Source organism: Hyaena hyaena, unplaced genomic scaffold (assembly GCF_003009895.1).
Source record: "Hyaena hyaena isolate Hyena2069 unplaced genomic scaffold, ASM300989v1 scaffold_21, whole genome shotgun sequence".
Classification (NCBI taxonomy): Eukaryota; Metazoa; Chordata; class Mammalia; order Carnivora; family Hyaenidae; genus Hyaena; species Hyaena hyaena.
Genome location: NW_024080653.1, coordinates 5,729,927 through 5,748,729, shown reverse-complemented (window position 1 = coordinate 5,748,729; position 18,803 = coordinate 5,729,927). Strand labels below are relative to the sequence as shown.

The 18,803-nt window shown below is 67.9% G+C and overlaps 1 protein-coding gene across 1 annotated transcript; it reads left to right on the top strand.

Moving 5' to 3' along the window:
• Positions 1–859: 859 nt before the first annotated feature.
• On the top strand, positions 860–18,568 carry FASN (fatty acid synthase). The gene is made up of 42 exons (XM_039226616.1): positions 860–900; positions 2,423–2,556; positions 3,304–3,456; positions 4,611–4,784; positions 4,881–5,081; positions 5,238–5,360; positions 5,464–5,579; positions 5,654–5,788; positions 6,256–6,718; positions 6,807–6,994; positions 7,155–7,344; positions 8,043–8,137; positions 8,235–8,369; positions 8,456–8,659; positions 8,769–8,884; positions 9,156–9,328; positions 9,410–9,601; positions 9,684–9,764; positions 9,887–10,066; positions 10,217–10,396; positions 10,477–10,680; positions 11,144–11,454; positions 11,764–12,156; positions 12,252–12,416; positions 12,521–12,639; positions 12,731–12,885; positions 13,003–13,206; positions 13,369–13,519; positions 13,599–13,777; positions 13,870–13,989; positions 14,162–14,284; positions 14,378–14,601; positions 14,680–14,881; positions 14,988–15,139; positions 15,250–15,341; positions 15,590–15,741; positions 15,836–16,078; positions 16,304–16,492; positions 16,831–17,061; positions 17,179–17,402; positions 17,495–17,593; positions 17,712–18,568. The coding sequence occupies exons 2-42, from the start codon at positions 2,430–2,432 to the stop codon at positions 18,099–18,101; spliced, it is 7,548 nt and encodes a 2,515-aa protein (XP_039082547.1). The 5' UTR covers positions 860–900; positions 2,423–2,429; the 3' UTR covers positions 18,102–18,568.
• The last annotated feature ends 235 nt before the right edge of the window (positions 18,569–18,803 follow it).

Here is an 18,803-nt window from a genome sequence, read left to right as displayed (position 1 = left end):
AGCGCGCGCGCCGGCCCGTGAGGTTTGGGAGAACGGGCGCGCGGTGCTGCGGTGACCGGCAGTGACCCCGCCCGGTGCGCCCTCGGCAGGGGTCAACGACCGCCGCGCCGCCCGGCCCATCACCCTATCGCTTAGCAACGCCCACTCCCGCGCCGCCATTGGACCGGCGCGGACGCCCCCGGATCCCGATTGGCCGCGGCTCCGAGAGGGTCCCGCCCACCTCCGCCCCACCCCCCACCTCCGCCCCACCCCCCCACCCCCACCCCCGCCTCAACCCCCCCACCCCAGGCCCGGTTCCGCGCGGCCAGAACGCGGGCCATCAGTCTGTCTTCTCGGGGGTCCGGCCGGCCCCCAGCATGCCCCCAGGGTGACCCCAGAGTGGCCCAAGCACATCCCCGTCCAACTTCACCCGCGCGGCGCGCACACGTGGCCCCCGCAGCCCGAGGGCGGAGGTCGGCCCCGGGAGGGGGCGGGGGCCTGCGGCGGCCTCAGTCCCCGCGCATGCGCGTGCGCCGCCGGGGGTTCCGCGCCGCCGGCCCGCGGGGGCGGGGCACAGAAGCCGGGGGCGGGGCCCCCCCGGCGCCCCCCCCCCCCCGAGCGCCGGGTACCCCAGCCCTGCGCGCTCCCGCGCGGGGTCCCGGCGGCTCGGCGGCGCGCCGCATCACCCCACTGGCGGCGGCGCGCCGGGTCCCGGGGCGCAGCCCCGACGCTCATTGGCCTGGGCGGCGCAGCCAAGCTGTCAGCCCATGTGGCGTGTCCGCGCGGGGACGGCCGCGGTTAAATAGAGTCGGCGCCGGCCTAGAGGGAGCCAGAGAGACGCCGCGGCCCGCGCTCCTCCGCCGCCGCGCTCCCTCCTCGCGCCCCGCCGCTCGCTCCGCCCGCCGCCCGCGCCCACACCAGGTACGAGCGGCGCGGCCGGGCCGCGGGCTCCGAGTCCCGGGTCTGGGTGCGCAGGGCGCCGGGCTCGGGCGCCACGGGCCCGGCGGGGCAGGTGGGCGACGGCGAGGGGCGCCCGCCGAGCGCGCCGCGAACAGCCATTTTGGCCGCGGGCTGGGCCACGCGGGCCTCGCCGCCGACCCCCTCCGCCCGCGGCCCACGCCGCGCCCGGGGAGGGAGGGACGCGGCCGGCACGGCGGCGTGGGGGCGGGGGGCCGGCTTCCATCACGTGGGCGCCTCGCGGAGCCCCGAAGTTCTGGGGGGCCGGCCGGCGGCGGCGCCGCGGGGGCTCCAGCCCCTGCCCGGGCCGCGCGGGACTCGGCGTGAATAGCAAGTAGGGAGAACAGCGGGCGCGCTCAGGAGGGGCTGCCGCCCCGGCGTGGAGCCTCCGGGCCGCCAAAGGGCTCTTTATTCAGCGCCGGGGGTGGGGCCCCCTCCCGGCCGGGGACTCAGGGCCGCCGGGCCGCCCGAGGAAGACGCTGCTCTGGGCCCGCGCGCCCCGGCTCGGAGGGCCCCGGAGACGCGGGAGGCCGGGGGCCGGCGTGTCCACCCTCGTTCGTGCCACGAGGCCCCGGGGCCTTGGCGGAAGTTTGCCGGAGCAGCGCCGGCCTTGCCGCCGCCTTCCCGGACCCCCAGGCCCGGGGTGGCCTGGGCTTGCTCTGCAGGGGCCTCGGAACCTCGGTCCGGATGCAGCGGCCTGGGGCGCCGGCTGCACAGGTGTGCGGACCTGGGCCCCGGCCCCGGGCGGGAACCGGGAATGCTGCTCCTGGCGGAGGCGCTGGACCGGCTCTTCCCCAGAGCCCTGAGAAGCTGTGGCGTTTGGGACCCTTGGGTCCCTCCGAGAGCCTGGCAGTTGGCCGCCCTGTGTGACAACGGGCCCCTGCCTCAGGCACGGAGGGCAGCCTGGGATGCTGAGTGCAGGGCCCGCCGGTGGTGTGGGCTGGCGTCACTCCCGCTGGCGTATTTTCTTTCTCAAACCTTGGTACTTTTTTTCCTTTTTTTTTTTTTTTTTTTTTGCTTTGTTTCATGGGTTGGTTCTTACCATCTTAACAGATTTATGGCCAAGCGGCCCTGTCTTGGGAAGAGTTCAGCCCATTTGGGGTGGCCTTGTCTGCTGCCCTCTGTGAGGCCCCCTACCGGGAGCACCCCAGCAGCAAGTTGCAAAGGCCAGAGACTGTTGGGGCCCAGATACGTGGCAGCAGGGCTATCGGGGTGGGGGTGGGAGGTCACCCCTGGCCCGAAGTGACAGGCTCGAGGGTCCAGTCCTCCCAGTTAAAAGCAAGGAAGTAAGGGCTGCCTGGACCAGGGTGGATTCCCCCCCGCCCCCCCATATAGCCAGGGCGCCTGAGCTGGCCACCAGGATCTTGGTCTCACAAACCCATAGGTGGTGCTGTGGGGTCAGGAAGCCAGGGGAGAGGCTGCAGGCTGGTGGTCTGACGGCCGGATCTGACCAGTGCTGGGCCCTCACGCTACTCTCCCCGCACAGAGCAGCCATGGAGGAGGTTGTGATTGCTGGCATGTCTGGGAAGCTGCCCGAGTCGGAGAACTTGGAGGAGTTCTGGGCCAACCTCATCGGTGGCGTGGACATGGTAACAGATGATGACAGGAGGTGGAAGGCAGGTGAGTGGGTGGCCCTGAGGCTCCCCCACGTGGGGGTGCCGCACTTGCCGTGGGTGCAGCCTCCCGGCTGCCTGGGGCAGACCAGCTGGGGCCTGAGCCCCAGTCCCAACTGCAGAGCCTCACTGCCCACAGAGGGTCTCAGAGCCTGGGCGTGGGAGGCTGAGGACCAGCCCAGGTGTGCATCCGCCCGTGTTATGATCAAGCTGGGTGACCTGCTGGGGGAACAGAGTCGGGGTGAGGCCAGGTGGGCAGGCACCTCTGGCCCCACCACCCACCGCTCTGTCCCTGCCGGCCCATGAGTCCCGGGCTGTCAGATAAGATGCCAGGCTCTCTTGGGAAGCTGGTTTGACTCCCTCCCGCCCAGTAGATTTTTTTGCAGAGCGGCTCTACCTGATCTACGGGATGTGAGTCAGCACAGTGGAGTCTGGCTCAGCCTCACAGGCAGGAGCAGGCCAGGCAGAGGGTCTCCAGCTAGGGCAGTGGTGGGTGGGAGGAGGCACTGTCCCCACTATGCTCTGCTCAGAGGTCGCCACCCACATGGTTGCCCAGTGGGGCCCCTTCTCCGAGCAGGGCTGGGGTCGCAGTCGGCCTTGTGGGGCCCAGGGGCACCCCAGGCCCAGCAGCACCAAGCTCTGCTTCTGAGGCTGCTGCCTGGTCCCCCCGGAGATCTCGCGGCTCCCCGTCACAGCAGGGACTTTGCCGTCGGTCTCTTGGGACCCACAGCCCTCCACCTGCTTGTGTCTCCAGGACTCTACGGCCTGCCCAAGCGGACCGGCAAGCTGAAGGACTTGTCCAAGTTCGACACCTCCTTCTTCGGGGTCCACCCAAAGCAGGCTCACACGATGGACCCCCAACTGCGCTTGCTACTGGAGGTCGCCTACGAGGCCATCCTGGATGGAGGTGGGTCCTCCAGAGGCCGCTGGCCAACTGTGGCCACCTCAGGGCCAACGGCCCATCTCTGCGGTCCCCACTTCCCTAGAAAACACAGCAACGTGCTCTTTCGCTCTTCTAAAAGCAACCCACGTTCGGGGTAGAAGCGTCAAGGCACACATCACCCAGGCGGAACCCGAGGCCACCATGCCTCTCCTGGGCCCTGGTCCAGGGCCAATGGGCTCGGGAGGCGTGGGCCTGCGCACACGCCGGGGGTTTCACAACCACACACACAGGTGTCCCTGGCATGCCCAGGTGGCCCAGTTCCCTCCCTCCCCGGTGAACGGCTAATGTGGGGCGTGGGCTGGACGCCAGGCAGGGCAGGGGCGGGATTCTGCCCCCAGGGCTTCCCCCTCGTCCCCTGCTCTCTCTGGGCTGCGTCCGGCCTTGGACAAGTACCTCAAGGTGGCTGTCCTTTGTCACGGGGAGCAGACCTGTCCCTGCCGCCCCCAGGGGCATGGAGAGGAGGCCAGCCGTGTGGGTGTGGTGCCTCAGTAGGTGGGGGGGTGGAAGCCCAGCCCCGGGGCGGTTGGGGGGCCAGTCCTGGCCTTTCAGCTCTCTCGCCCAGCAGCAGGTGCTGGCCAGGCCCCGGGGCTGGTCTGCACACAGCACTCAGAGGTGAAGGGTGAGCAGAGGCCTTTCCACTGCCCAGGCCCCACCCAGAGACCTTGGACACCGCTCCCTAGGGGCTGGCCAGGGTCCCTCCCTCCTTTCCCAGCCTGGACAGTCAGCCTTTGTCTTCCTCTGTCTTCTTATCTCAGCCCATCCTAGAGTAGGCCGCCCTTGGTGCTTGGGTGCTCATTGGTCATCGGGGCTTGCCAGACCCTGCTTGTGACGCCAGGGCCAGGGGAGTATCCTGGGGACAATGCTGCTTCTGTCCTCACCTCCAGTTGTCTCTGGTCTCTGCCTGACCCAGAGTCTGGAGCACTGTCTGTCCCCTGGGCCCCTGGTTTCTTCTGACCCACTTATCTGCTCTCAGTCCTGCCTGGGCTGGCTGTCCCGCTTGGGCCCCCCTCGAGTCAGGCTGAGATGGGGCTTCCTATACTTTACCCTAGAGTGGGTGCAGGCGGGGTGCACACTGGCAGGCCCGGCTACTAGCTAGCTGCTCCCCCTGTTCTCCGCAGGCATCAACCCAGCCTCCCTGCGAGGGACACACACAGGCGTCTGGGTGGGTGTGAGCGGCTCAGAGGCCTCAGAGGCTCTGAGCCGAGACCCCGAGAATCTCCTGGGCTACAGCATGGTGGGCTGCCAGCGGGCTATGATGGCCAACCGTCTTTCCTTTTTCTTTGATTTTAAAGGTAGGTCCCCTGCTGGCCTGGCCCGGCCTCTGGTTCCCCCCAGGAAGGTGGACTAGGGCGAGTGGGGGGCGCCCTGCTAGAGACTCTTGCTTGCAGGACCCAGCATCGCTCTGGACTCAGCCTGCTCCTCCAGCCTGCTGGCGCTTCAGAGCGCCTATCAGGCCATCCGCAACGGGGAGTGCCCGGCGGCCATCGTGGGCGGCATCAACATCTTACTCAAGCCCAACACCTCCGTGCAGTTCATGAAGCTCGGCATGCTGAGTCCCGAAGGCTGCTGCAAGTCCTTCGACGAGTCCGGTGAGTGGCGGCAGGGAGTTAGGGGCAGGGCAGGCGGGGGGACCACTGGATGGCGCTGGCACCCCAGCTTCGTCTGACACCAGCCACGCCCTGAGCTCTGCCCAGAGCTCCCAGCCTCGGGGGCTGGGAGTCAGCATAGGCGCCTTCTGCCCTCAGGGAACGGCTACTGCCGCTCAGAGGCGGTGGTGGCCGTCTTGCTGACCAAGAAGTCCCTGGCCCGGCGTGTGTACGCCACCATCCTCAATGCCGGCACCAACACAGACGGCTGCAAGGAGCAAGGTGGGTGTGGCCGCGGGCAGGGGGGGCCGGAGGGGCCGGGCCAGGGCCACTCCAGGTGGTCAGCGGTGGGCGCAGGGGGACTGAGGCCTGGCTCCTCCCTCAGGTGTGACCTTCCCCTCTGGGGACGTGCAGGAACAGCTCATCCGCTCCTTGTACGAGCCAGCCGGGCTGGACCCAGAGTCTCTTGAGTATATCGAAGCCCACGGCACGGGCACCAAGGTGAGAACCACAGCCACGCCCTGCTCCTAAGAGGCACCCAGGTGGGGTCCTGACCCTCTTTTTGTCTTCCACAGGTGGGGGACCCCCAGGAGCTGAACAGTATCACCCGAGCCCTGTGTGCCACCCGCCGGGACCCCCTGCTGATCGGGTCCACCAAGTCAAACATGGGGCACCCCGAGCCTGCCTCGGGGCTCGCGGCTCTGGCCAAGGTGGGTGGGCTGGTCTCAGCCATCCTCCCTGCTGGGCAAGGCCGTGCCGTGGGGTGCCAGCCCCTGAGGCCTGGACAGCGGTGCACTAGGATATGACAGGTCCTCACCCCCGGCTTGCTGTGGGTCAGACCCTCCACCAGGGAAGGTGAAGCGGCTGGGACCGCCCCAGGCAGGTGGCCCGGCCTTCAGGACTCCCCCATCCCACGGCCTCCCGACCAGCCAGTGGGGGCTGGCGGGGAGGCCACGCAGTGGGAGCTTCTGGGTATGGTGGGGACTTACTGACGCTCTCGGCTCCTTTAGGCTGACGCAGGGAAAGGGGCTTGTGGTCAGGTCACTGGGTCGCCACACCACAGGTGGTGGATGTGGACGGGACCTGTGGTGTGGCGACAGGAGGGGAAGACCCCTGGACCCCGCCCCAGGCAGGGAGTACGGGGTCAGGTGCCCCACCAACTGCGAGCCACCCACAGGTGCTGCTGTGCCTGGAGCACGGGCTCTGGGCCCCCAACCTGCACTTCCACAGCCCGAACCCTGAGATCCCCGCGCTTCTGGACGGACGGCTGCAGGTGGTGCGCCAGCCCCTGCCCATCCGCGGAGGCAACGTGGGCATCAATTCCTTTGGCTTCGGAGGCTCCAACGTGCACGTCGTCCTCCAGCCCAACCTGCGGCCGCCCCCGGCGCCTGCCCCGCACGCCGCCCTGCCCCGTCTGATGCTGGCCAGCGGGCGCACCCCTGAGGCCGTGCAGTGCCTGCTCGAACAGGGCCAGCGGCACAGCCAGGACCTAGGCCTCCTGAGCATGCTCAACGACATCGCAGCCAGCCCCCCCACCGCCATGTCCTGCCGAGGCTACACCGTGCTGGGCGGCAAGGGCCACGGGCAGGAGGTGCAGCACGTGCCGGCTGGCGAGCGGCCCCTCTGGTTCATCTGCTCCGGTGAGAACCCTGCTCCCCGGCCCTCCCTGCAGGCTGAGTGGGGGCTGGGGCAGGGCGGCCCGGCCCCTGACGTCTCTCGCTGAAACAGGGATGGGCACGCAGTGGCGCGGGATGGGCTTGAGCCTCATGCGCCTGGGCAGCTTCCGAGACTCCATCCTGCGCTCCGACAAGGCCGTGAGGCCCCTGGGCCTGCAGGTGTCCGAGCTGCTGCTGACCACGGACGAGGCCGCCTTCGACGACAACGTCTACGCCTTCGTGAGCCTCACTGCCATCCAGGTGCGCCCGCGGGGCGGTGGGCAGGGCGGGAAGCTGGGAAGCAGTGGGGCGCCCAGCTTGACGCGGCTGCTGTGACCAGCCTGGCATCGCCGGGACTGGCATGATGTGTCGTCTTCCCCCTTCCCTTCCCCCTTCCCCCCCCCTTCCCCCTTCCCCCCAGATTGCCCTCATAGACTTGCTGACCTCGGTGGGTCTGCGGCCTGACGGAATCATCGGGCACTCCCTGGGCGAGGTGGCCTGCGGCTACGCAGACGGCTGCCTCTCGCAGGAGGAGGCCATCCTCGCTGCCTACTGGAGGGGCCAGTGCATCAAGGAAGCCAACATCCCGCCAGGGGCCATGGCGGCCGTGGGTGGGTGTCTCCCCATTCCTACATCCCATTCAGCCCACTGGCCTAAGGGTCTCCAGGGAGGTGTGTCTCCCGAGCACTCCAGATGCCCACACCCGGCAGAGGCGGGCCTGGGGGGACCCCATCGGCCACCGTCCTCACTGCAGAGCCATGGGGCCACCACTTTTCAGTACCCACCACAGTGGCCTCCCCATACCCAGTGGCCTTGACGCCCAGCATATTCAGGGACGCGGGTCTGTAAATGCTGGTGCCCTTTCTGCGCGCCTGAGCTGAGGCCAGGAGGGGCGATCACTTCCTCACAAACACACAAGCCCCAGGGTCGTCGGAGAAATTGGTCCTGCCTCCTCTCTGTGGCACCTGCTCCTCGGGGCTCCCGGGGAAGAGCGGACCTGCTCAGGCCTCGGGCAGGCTGGGCTGCGGACGGAAGGGACACCTCGGAGAGCCCCCGCCCTGGAGGGCCTGCAGGAGAGGCGTTAGGAGCCCAGACCCGGCTCCCGGCGCCTGGGGCACCCACGAGGGCGCCGTGCCCTGCGATCAAACAGCAGGAGTGAAAGCAGCTCGTAAAGGCACCGCTTCGCGGCTGTCATTACCGCACCCCTGTCATTAGGGGCTCCCCCCGGGCAGCCTCTTGCTCTCTCGGGCAGGGGCCCCCAGCCCCCCGGCCCCCCGGCAGCCGCCCCCTGAGGCCTCCCTGCCCACAGGCTTGTCCTGGGAGGAGTGTAAGCAGCGCTGCCCTGCTGGCGTCGTGCCCGCCTGCCACAACTCCGAGGACACCGTGACCATCTCAGGACCGCAGGTGGGGCCTGGGCGCCGAGGCTTGTCCCCAGGGCCCTCCCTCGGGACTGGGGACCGCCCGGGTGCATTCATCCAGCCCCCCAACGTCTCTGTCCTAGGCGGAGGTGGCCGCGTTCGTGGCAGAGCTGAAGCAGGAAGGTGTGTTTGCCAAGGAGGTGCGGACGGGCGGCATAGCCTTCCACTCCTACTTCATGGACTCCATCGCCCCCACGCTGCTGCAGGAGCTCAAGAAGGTGGGCTCCCCGGAGGCGGGGCTCCCCGGAGGCGGGGCTCCCCGGAGGCGGGGCTCCCCGGAGGCCTGACCCTGTCCTGTGCACAGGTGATCCGGGAGCCGCGGCCCCGCTCGGCACGCTGGCTCAGCACATCCATCCCTGAGGCCCAGTGGCAGGGCAGCCTGGCCCGCACGTTCTCGGCAGAGTATAATGTCAACAACCTGGTTAGCCCCGTGCTGTTCCAGGAGGCGCTGTGGCACGTGCCCGCCAACGCCGTGGTGGTGGAGATCGCCCCCCACGCCCTGCTGCAGGTGCGCACTCGGGGGCCAGGGCGGGCGGGGACTGGCTGCCAAGAGAAGCCGACGGTCTGGGCCTGGGGCCGGGAGGGACACAGTCAGGAAGGCCTGTCTGCCCTCCCAGGCCGTTCTCAAGAGAGGCCTCAAGCCCAGCTGCGCCATCCTTCCCCTGATGAAGAAGGACCAGAGTGACAACCTGGAGTTCTTCCTCAGCAGCGTGGGCAAGTTGCACCTGTTAGGGTGAGTCAGCTGCCCCCTGCCGGGCTGGGTGGGGGAGCGGGTGGGGGCGGGGGCAGCCTCCACTCAGGCTTTTCCCCGACAGCAAGGTGCGTTAACCGGGCCACACAGTGAGGTCATCCGCAGGAAGTGGGCTGGCGCATGCAGGGCCCCCACCTCACCCTGGCAATCCCTGGGGTCTCCTGCGAGACGGTTGGCCATGGATAGGACAGGGTAGCCCCAGGTAAGGCCACCTGGGCTGAGAGAGCCCCTCAGACCTTTCACACACCCTCAGCTTCAGCGTCAACCCCAACGGCCTGTTTCCACCTGTGGAGTTTCCAGTTCCCCGGGGGACCCCTCTCATCTCCCCTCACATCAAGTGGGACCATAGTCAGACCTGGGACGTGCCCACCGCCGATGACTTCCCCAGCGGCCCTCACAGCTCCCCTGCCACCATCTGCAACATTGGTGAGTGGGGGCTGAGGGGGCGCGGGGGCGGGGCGAGGGCACTCCCTCCCCCACGCCGGCACTAAGGCCCAGCCCCCGCAGACACCAGCCCCGAGTCCCCTGACCACTACCTGGTGGACCACTGCATCGACGGCCGCATCCTCTTCCCGGCCGCCGGCTACCTGTGCCTGGTCTGGAAGACTCTGGCAAGTGCCTTTGGCCAAATCATGGAGCAGCTGCCCGTGGTGTTTGAGGACGTGACGGTGCATCAGGCTACCATCCTGCCCAATACCGGTAAGACAGGAGCCCAGCAGGGCCCAGGTGCGAAGGCTGCCCGCTGACCCCTGCCACTGAGCTCCGGCCTTGCTGTCCCTAGGGACCGTGTCCCTGGAAGTGCAGCTTCTACAGGCTTCCCGAAGCTTCGAGGTGTCTGACAACGGCAGCCTGATAGTGAGCGGTGAGCAGATGGTGCCTGGCCGGGCTGCAGGGTCTCCACCAGGCTGGGCTCCGAGTGGACCCCGGGCTGCTGGCGCCACTCCACCCGCCCTCAGGCTCTCCTGTGCCCTCCCCCCGCCGTAGGGAAGGTTTACCAGTGGGAGGACCCCGACACCAAGCTCTTCGACAGACAGGACAGCCTGTACCGCACGGACCCCACGGCTACGTTCCACCTGAGCCAGGGGGACGTGTACAAAGAGCTGCGTCTGTGCGGCTATGACTACGGCCCTCATTTCCAGGGCATCCTCGAGGCCAACCTTGAAGGTAGGGTGCTGGGTCCCCACCTGCCGCTCTGGGAACAGGCCTTGAGGCTGCCGGGGGGCCGGACCAGGCCCAACCCACCACCCAGCATCCTGCCGCCCAAGCCGTGCGGAGGGAGGGCTGCCCAGCCCTGCTGACTGCCCCTGTCCGCAGGCACCGCGGGCCGGCTGCTGTGGAACGGCAATTGGGTGACGTTCCTGGACACCATGCTGCAGATGTCCATCCTGAGCATGGCCCAGCACACCCTACGCCTGCCCACACGCATCACCTCCATCCACATCGACCCCGCCACCCACCTGCGCAGGATGTACTCGCTGCAGGACAAGGCCCAAGGTAGCCCCCACGCCCCAGTCCCCTCAGCCCCGTGTCCCTGCGCTGGGCGCCGCCTGCATTCACCCAGCCCTTCCCCGCAGCGGTCGACGTGGTGGTGAGCAGCTGTCTGCACAGCACGGTGGCCGGCGGCATCCTCCTGTCGGGCCTCCACGCCGAGGTGGCCCCGAGGCGGCAGCAGGAGCAGTTCGTACCCATCCTGGAGAAGTTCTGCTTCACGCCGTACACAGAGCAGGGGCTCCTCGCTGGAGACCCAGCCCTGCAGGAGGCGCTACAGATGTGCAGAGGTGAGACCCAGCCCCCACCCCCACCCCCACCCCCACCGGGACCTGCTGGTGTTTGCAACTTCTTGCTTCCCAAGGGGCCTCAACTTGCCTCCTCACAAGGCTCCCAGTCTTCAGGAAGAGCCCAAGGGTACCAGGACAGATTCGGCCTGCACCCTTCCCCAGCTGTGACCCGCGTGTGATGCCCATTCCCTCCCCTCCCCTCCCCTCCCCTCCCCTCTCCGCGGAGTGTTCACACCCCTGCAGATCGCTGGGGGTAGTTGGTGGGGGACTGGGCACAGTTGGGGAGCTCAGGGCCCTGGTGGGGCTCGCACCTCGATGGTAGGCACAGCCCCCTGGATACCCACCCAGAGGCTCCTGGCCTTGGAGGCGCAGGCTGCCCGGGCAATGGGTCCCTGCTGGGGGTCGCTGAGGGGACGCTGGCCCCGCTGACACTCCTTCCCGGGGCCGCCTCTCTCCCCCCTAGGGCTGGCACTGGCACTGCAGACTAGGGTGGCCCAGCAGGGGCTGAAGATGGCGGTACCTGGGCTGGACGGGGCCCCGGCCCCGGCCCCCCAGGAGCCACCGCAGCAAGGCCTGCCCCGCCTGCTGGCGGCTGCCTGCCAGCTGCAGCTCAATGGGAGCCTCCCACTGGAGCTGGGCCAGCTGCTGAAGCAGCAGCGCCCCCTGCTGCAGGACGACCCCCTGCTCACCGGCCTCCTCGACTCCCCGGCGCTCAAGGCCTGCGTGGACACCGCCCTGGAGAACACGACCAGCCTCAAGATGAAGGTTGTGGAGGTGCGTGCCAGTCAGGACAGTTCGGCATGGCGCATGCAGGCCCAGCCCCGGGCAGACTCCAGTCTGTGCGCTCTCCCGGGCAGGGGCCAGTTAGAGGCCGTGCTGCCCTTATGTCCTTTACTGTCCTGCCCTGAATGCTGAGCATCGGGTGAGAAGAGGGGATGCCGTGGACGCCACGGACAGGGATGATGCTAGCTGCCGGTCTCCTCGGCCATGTCGGTGGGTGGGCTCCTCTGGCAGACGCTCGCTGGCCTGGGTCGGGACTCCTGCCTGGTGGCAGCTGATGCAGGAAGCTGTCTCCACTTCCAGGTGCTGGCTGGCGACGGCCACCTATATTCCCGCATCCCAGCGCTGCTTAACACCCAGCCCATGCTGCAGCTGGACTACATAGCCACGGACCGCCACACTCAGGCCCTGGAGGCTGTCCAGGCCACGCTGCAGGAGCACGGCATAGCCCAGAGCCAGTGGGACCCCTTGGGCTCCGCCCCCAGCCACCTGGGCATGGCTGATCTCCTTGTGTGTAACTGTGCCGTGGCCAGCCTCGGTGATCCGGCCACGGCCATCGGCAACATGCGGGCCGCTCTCAAGGAGGGTGGCTTCCTACTTCTGCACGTCCTGCTCAAAGGACACCCCCTCGGAGAGACGGTCGCCTTCCTCACGTGCCCTGAGCCGCAACGAGGCCAGCAGAGCCTCCTCAGCCAGGTGCAGGGGCGGGGCGGGGTGGGGCGGGGTGGGGCGGGGGCCAGGGGAGGGGCCGGAGAGGCCTGGCAAGCACTGACCGCCCCCTCCGTGTGCAGGACCAGTGGGAGAGTCTGCTTGCCAGGGCGTCCCTGTGCCTAGTGGCCCAGAAGAGGTCCTTCTACGGTTCTGTGCTCTTCCTGTGCCGCCGGCCGCTCCTGCGGGACAGCCCTGTCTTCCTGCCTGTGGAGGACACCACCTTCCAGTGGGTAGACTCCCTGAAGGTCAGTCCCGGCTGGACCCGGCACCCTGGGCCTGGGCCCCCCCCCACCCCGGCACCCTGGGCCTGGGAACCCACCCGGAGGCCAACCTTTTTCTTGTCCTGCAGAACGTTCTGGAAGACTCCTCCCTCCGGCCCGTGTGGCTGACCGCTGTCAGTGGGGTCACCTCAGGCGTCGTGGGCTTGGTGAACTGCCTCCGCAAGGAGCCCAGCAGGCACCGGATCCGGTAAGGGACGCGGCCGAGCTGCACACCCTCTTCCCTCCTTTACCTCCCCCGTGCCCGCCCAGCCTCGGCTCACCCGTTTGGCCACCCACAGGTGCATCCTGGTGTCCAACCTCAGCAGCAAGGTTCACACCCCCAGTTTGGACCCTGGCTCCTCAGAGCTGCAGAAGGTGCTGCAGGGGGACCTTGTGATGAACGTCTACCGAGACGGGGCCTGGGGGTCCTTCCGCCATTTCCCACTGGAGCGTGGTGAGCGCCCCCCCCCCATCAGCTCCCTGGCGTGTAGCGGGGTGGGCTGAGAAGGCAGAGTCAGAGGGCCCTGCTTGGGAAGCCCCCCACGGCAGCCCCACCTCCTGTCGCCCCCAGGCCTGCCGGAGGAGCAAACCGAGTACGCCTTCGTGAACGTCCTCACCCGGGGGGACCTCTCCTCCATCCGCTGGGTCTGCTCGTCTCTGCGGCACCCCCGGCTCACCAGCCCTGGCGTCCAGCTCTGTTCTGTCTACTATGCTTCCCTTAACTTCCGAGATATCATGCTGGCCACAGGCAAGCTCTCCGCTGATGCCATCCCAGGTACGGGCCGCACGTCATGGGCACGGCCAGACCCAAGCCTCCAGGTCAGGACCTGGAAAGAAGAGGGTTCCCTGCCCCACAGTGTGTGGGACCTGGAGGCTTCTCAGGCCTGGTGGGCTCCCCCAGGGAGATTCAGGGCTCACCCTCACCATCTGTCCCCAGGGAAACGGGGCGTCCACGACTGTGTGCTGGGCATGGAGTTCTCTGGCCGAGACGCCAGCGGCAGGCGTGTCATGGGGCTGGTGCCCGCTGAAGGCCTGGCTACCTCTGTCCTGCTCTCTCAGGACTTCCTTTGGGAGGTGCCCTCCAGCTGGTGAGTCGGTGGGGCTGTGAGTCCCCAGACAGCCATGGCCAAGGCTGTCCTGAGCTGATCCCTCGCGCTGTGCCCACAGGACCCTAGAGGAGGCAGCTTCGGTGCCTGTGGTCTACACCACCGCCTACTACTCGCTGGTGGTGCGGGGGCGCATACAGCCTGGGGAGACGGTGCTCATCCACTCGGGCTCAGGCGGCGTGGGCCAGGCCGCCATCACCATCGCACTCAGTCTGGGCTGCCGCGTCTTCACGACTGTGGGTAAGCCCACCAACCCCCCGGGAGCCTGGGGCTGCCACCCACCCACCCAGCCCTGCAGCCTTGGTTCACTGGCACGTGCCTCTGCCTGCCAGGGTCGGCCGAGAAGCGGGCGTACCTCCAGGCCAGGTTCCCCCAGCTCAGCGCCACCTGCTTTGCCAACTCCCGGGACACATCTTTTGAACAGCACGTGCTGCGGCACACGGCAGGGAAGGGTGAGCAGCCCAGGGGCCCCCGGGGGCGTCCCTGACACCTCCATCGGCTGTTCTCTACCCACACCCCTGCCTTCCTCCTCTCCTCTTCCTCGCGGGCCCAGGCAGGGACAGGGTCTGGCCCTCTGCGCTTGGGCCAGATGTGACAGTGAGGACCCCTCTTTCCCCACCCAAGGTGTGGACCTGGTCTTGAATTCTCTGGCGGAAGAAAAGCTGCAGGCCAGCGTGCGGTGCCTGGCCCAGCACGGCCGGTTCCTGGAAATCGGCAAATTCGACCTTTCCAACAATCACCTGCTGGGTGAGGCGGGCAGGGGACAGGGCGGGTGGGCGGGATCGGGCGGGATGCGCAGGGAAGGCCGTGGGCTGTGAGCCCTGCTCTCCGTCCTCCCAGGCATGGCCGTTTTCCTGAAGAACGTGACCTTCCACGGGATCCTGCTGGACTCGCTCCTGGACGAGGTCAATGCCAGGTGGCAGGAGGTGGCGGCGCTGCTGAAAGCAGGCATCCGGGACGGCGTGGTGCAGCCCCTCAAGTGCACCGTCTTCCCCAAGGACCAGGTGGAGGACGCATTCCGCTTCATGGCCCAAGGGAAGCATATCGGGAAGGTGGTCGTCCAGGTGAGGAGGGGTCCCAGGCATCCCCCACGTCACTGTCCCCGGGGCAGTGCTTGAGCACGGCTGCTGCTTGGGCCGCAGGTGCGCCAGGAGGAGCCGGAGGCGGTGCTGCGGGAGCCGAGTCCCACCCTGATGACCGCCGTGTCCAGGACCTTCTGCTCGGCCCACAAGAGTTACGTCATCACCGGGGGCCTGGGCGGCTTCGGCCTGGAGCTGGCCCAGTGGCTTGTGCTGCGAGGGGCCCGGAAGCTCGTGCTGACCTCTCGCTCCGGAATCCGCACAGGTGAGCAGGCCTGGGGGTGCGGGGGGTGCCTGGTCACCTCAGGCCTCGTGTGCTCTCGGGGTTAGGGCCCCCGGTTGGCCCGACCCCACTGCCCTGTGTCCTGCAGGCTACCAGGCCAAGCAGGTCCGGGAGTGGAGGCGTGAGGGCGTGCAGGTCCTGGTGTCCACCAGCAACGCCAGTTCGCTGGATGGGGCCCAGAGACTAATCGATGAGGCCACACAGCTGGGCCCCGTGGGAGGCGTCTTCAACCTGGCCGTGGTGAGTGTGGTTCTAAAGGGGCTAGAGCCGGCTGCCCAGGGAAGGACCTCCCGGGTCCAGCCTCCGAAGCTGTGAGGTCAGGGCAGGTGCTGAGGGTCCCTCGTCCCCAGGTCCTGAAAGATGCCATGCTGGAGAACCAAACCCCGGAGCTCTTCCAGGACGTCAACAAGCCCAAGTTCAGCGGCACTGTGAACCTTGACAGGTGAGGTGAGGTGCGGGGCCTCCAGCCCCGTCCCCACCCCCCAGCACAGCCCGGCGTCTGCTGGGAGCAGCTGCCTCTCCTGGTGTGCACCCCTACACAGCAGTCCCATTCCCCCCCGCCCCGCCGAGACCAGGCCACAGGCCTCGTCGGGGTTTAGGGAAGCAGAAGCAGACAGACAGGTGGGGACCCCTGGGTGCGTTGGCAGGTGGGCTGGGCCAGCCTGCAGGGTGTGACTCAAGCACCCACAGGGTGACCCGAGCTGCGTGCTCCGAGCTGGACTACTTCGTGGCTTTCTCCTCCGTGAGCTGCGGGCGTGGCAATGCTGGCCAGGCCAACTACGGCTTCGCCAACTCCACCATGGAGCGTGTGTGTGAGAAGCGCCAGCATGATGGCCTCCCGGGTGAGCCCGCCCGCTCCTTGCCCACCAGCCCCCGCCGGGCATCGCCCCCGCTCGGGCCCACGCTCACCCCAGCTTCCCCGGCCCTGTTCCGCAGGCCTCGCCATTCAGTGGGGCGCCATCGGCGACGTAGGCCTCATCATGGAGGGTTCAGGTTCCAATGACGTGGTCATCGGTGGAACGCTGCCCCAGCGGATCGCCTCCTGCCTGGAGGTGCTGGACCTCTTCCTGAACCAGCCCCACCCCGTCTTGAGCAGCTTCGTGCTGGCCGAGAAGGCCACCAGCCCCAGTGACGGCACTCACCAGCAGGATCTGATGAAGGCCGTGGCCCACATCCTGGGTGAGGGAGACGCCTTCCCACACTGGCAGACACTCTGCTCCCCTGAGCCTCGGTTTCCCTGGCTTAAAAGAGGCTCTGCTTTTCTGCTGAGGGGGCACAGAGCCGGTGGGGGTCACGTGCCATAACCACGGTGACACAGTCCTCACTCCCGTGAGCTGGCCGTGCTCACCCAGGGCCCTGCCCTGCTCCCCGTCCCGAATTGCCAACTGAGCCACCTGTCCCCAGGCATCCGAGACTTGGCCACCGTCAACCTGGACAGCTCCCTGGCGGACTTGGGCCTGGACTCGCTCATGGGTGTGGAGGTGCGCCAGATGCTGGAGCGGGAGCTCGACCTGGTGATGTCCATGAGGGACATCCGGCATCTGACGCTGCGGAAGCTACAGGAACTCTCCTTGAAGACCAGCACAGCTGACAGTGTGTGGTCCCAAAGGGGGAAGCCGGAGAAAGGGGAGGGTGGCTGGGCGGCCGTGGCCCACACTCCTCTTCTAGGGTCGGGGGTGCACGTCCCTGGAGGGGCGCCAGTGCCCCATTGTGCCGCCGGCTCACGGGCAGCCCAGGCCCCACTCCCACCTCGGACTTGTACACGTGGCCCCTTCCTGAGTGCCCTTGGTGGGGCCTAGTGTCCTTCACCCAAGTCCCGCCCCCCTTACCCCCCCCCCGCGGTTGCCTGGGTCGGCTGTGAGGGGTGGGGGTTATGTGCAGGGGGGACCCATGTGGCCCCAGCCCTCCCTGGCATCTGCTCCTCCTCACAGAGCTGGCAGCCCCCGCGCCCAAGGAAGACAGTCCTGCCAGCCAGCAGGCCCAGCCGAGCCTGAGCACCCTGCTGGTGAATCCTGAGGGCCCGACCTTGACGCAGCTCAACTCGGTGCAGAGCTCGGAGCGCCCCCTGTTCCTGGTGCATCCCATCGAAGGCTCCATCACTGTGTTCCGCAGCCTGGCGTCCAAGCTCAGCATCCCCACCTACGGCTTACAGTGCACTCGAGGTGCGACTCGGCCTGCCAGGCTCTCTCCCCACCCCCCACTAACGCGGGGTAGTGTGCATGCCCCCCCCCCCCCCGCCGCCCCTCCCGCCCACGGCTGAGCCGCCTCCTGCCCCACAGCTGCGCCTCTGGACAGCATCCAGAGTCTGGCCGCCTACTACATCGAGTGCATCAGGCAGGTGCAGCCGGAGGGGCCCTACCGCATCGCTGGCTATTCCTACGGGGCCTGCGTGGCCTTCGAGATGTGCTCGCAGCTACAGGCCGCACAGCAGAGCCCTGCCCCCACACATAACAGCCTCTTCCTGTTCGATGGCTCACACTCCTACGTGCTGGCCTACACGCAGGTGAGGGCTGCAGCGGGGCTGGCCGGCTCCCGGCCCCACCCCCAGGGTCCCGGCCCAGCCGGCGGCTGCCACACACGTTCTTCCCTTCACAGAGTTACCGCGCAAAGCTGACCCCCGGCTGTGAGGCCGAGGCCGAGGCCGAGGCCATGTTCTTCTTTGTGCAGCAGTTCATCAACGTGGAGCACAGCAGGGTGGGTCCAGGGAGCCGGTGGGGGTGGGGAGGGTCCGGCCCAGAAGTCCGTTCCCTCCCTACAGCACGGTCTCTGGGCAGCATGCGCCGGACGCACCGCTCAGAGGCCCTTCCCGCAGGTGCTGGAGGCGCTGCTGCCCCTTAAGGGCCTCGAGGAGCGCGTGGCGGCCACCGTGGACCTGATCCTGCGCAGCCACGCAGGCCTGGACCGCCGCGAGCTGAGCTTCGCCGCTCATTCCTTCTACCACAAGCTGCGAGCAGCCGAGCAGTACATGCCGCGGGCCACCTACCACGGCAACGTGACGCTGCTGCGCGCCAAGACTGGCAGCGTGTACGGTGAGGGCCTGGGTGCCGACTACAACCTGTCCCAGGTGTGCGACGGCAAGGTGTCCGTGCACGTGATTGAGGGCGACCACCGCACGCTGCTAGAGGGCAGCGGCCTGGAGTCCATCCTCAGCATCATCCACAGCTCCCTGGCTGAGCCACGTGTCAGCGTCCGGGAGGGCTAGGTGCCCCCGTGGCCGGGGCAGGTCCTGCCGGTGGGACCCTCCCCCGTCCCCGCCCCACTGCCCAGCCCAGACCCCTGCCCGCGCCCTGTGTGCCGCCAGCAAAGGGACTGACAGCCCTGCCCACAGCCGCCATCTCCTCCTGCGCCATGGCGGCCACGGGGGGCTGCGCCACCGACTCGGAGACCTGCCTGGGTCTGTGAAAAGTCGGCCCAGCTGCCAGCCGCACGGGATCCCCCACGTAGGTCTGTTTCTTGCTTCTCCATTTGATCCTCCTATTTATTGCGTCGCTGGGGAGACGCCAGGGCCTCGTCCACCCTGTGCAGGCCGGCGGCGCAGGAGCCTCCAGCCCTGGGGCCCCCATGATGCAGGGGCCTGCGGAAAGGAGCAGCCCCGGGCGCGTCGGGGCACCCACCCTGTGTTCGTCTGTGTTCATTTTTCAAGAAACATGATTCAAATTGCTGCTGGAATTCTGGAATTTTACTGTTAACTGTCAGTGTAAAGGACCATGTCTGGACCCTGTTCCATTTTTACACTCCCCCCCCCCCCCCCCCCCCCCCCAGTAAAAGCCACGGTCCCGCAGACACCCCCCCCCCATTAAACCCACGTGAGCTCCAGCCTCCAGTCACCCTTTCTTACCTTCTGTGACAGCTGCTGTGGGGCCAGTACTGTCCTGCCACATCCCAGGGGTCCAGAGGGGCTGCC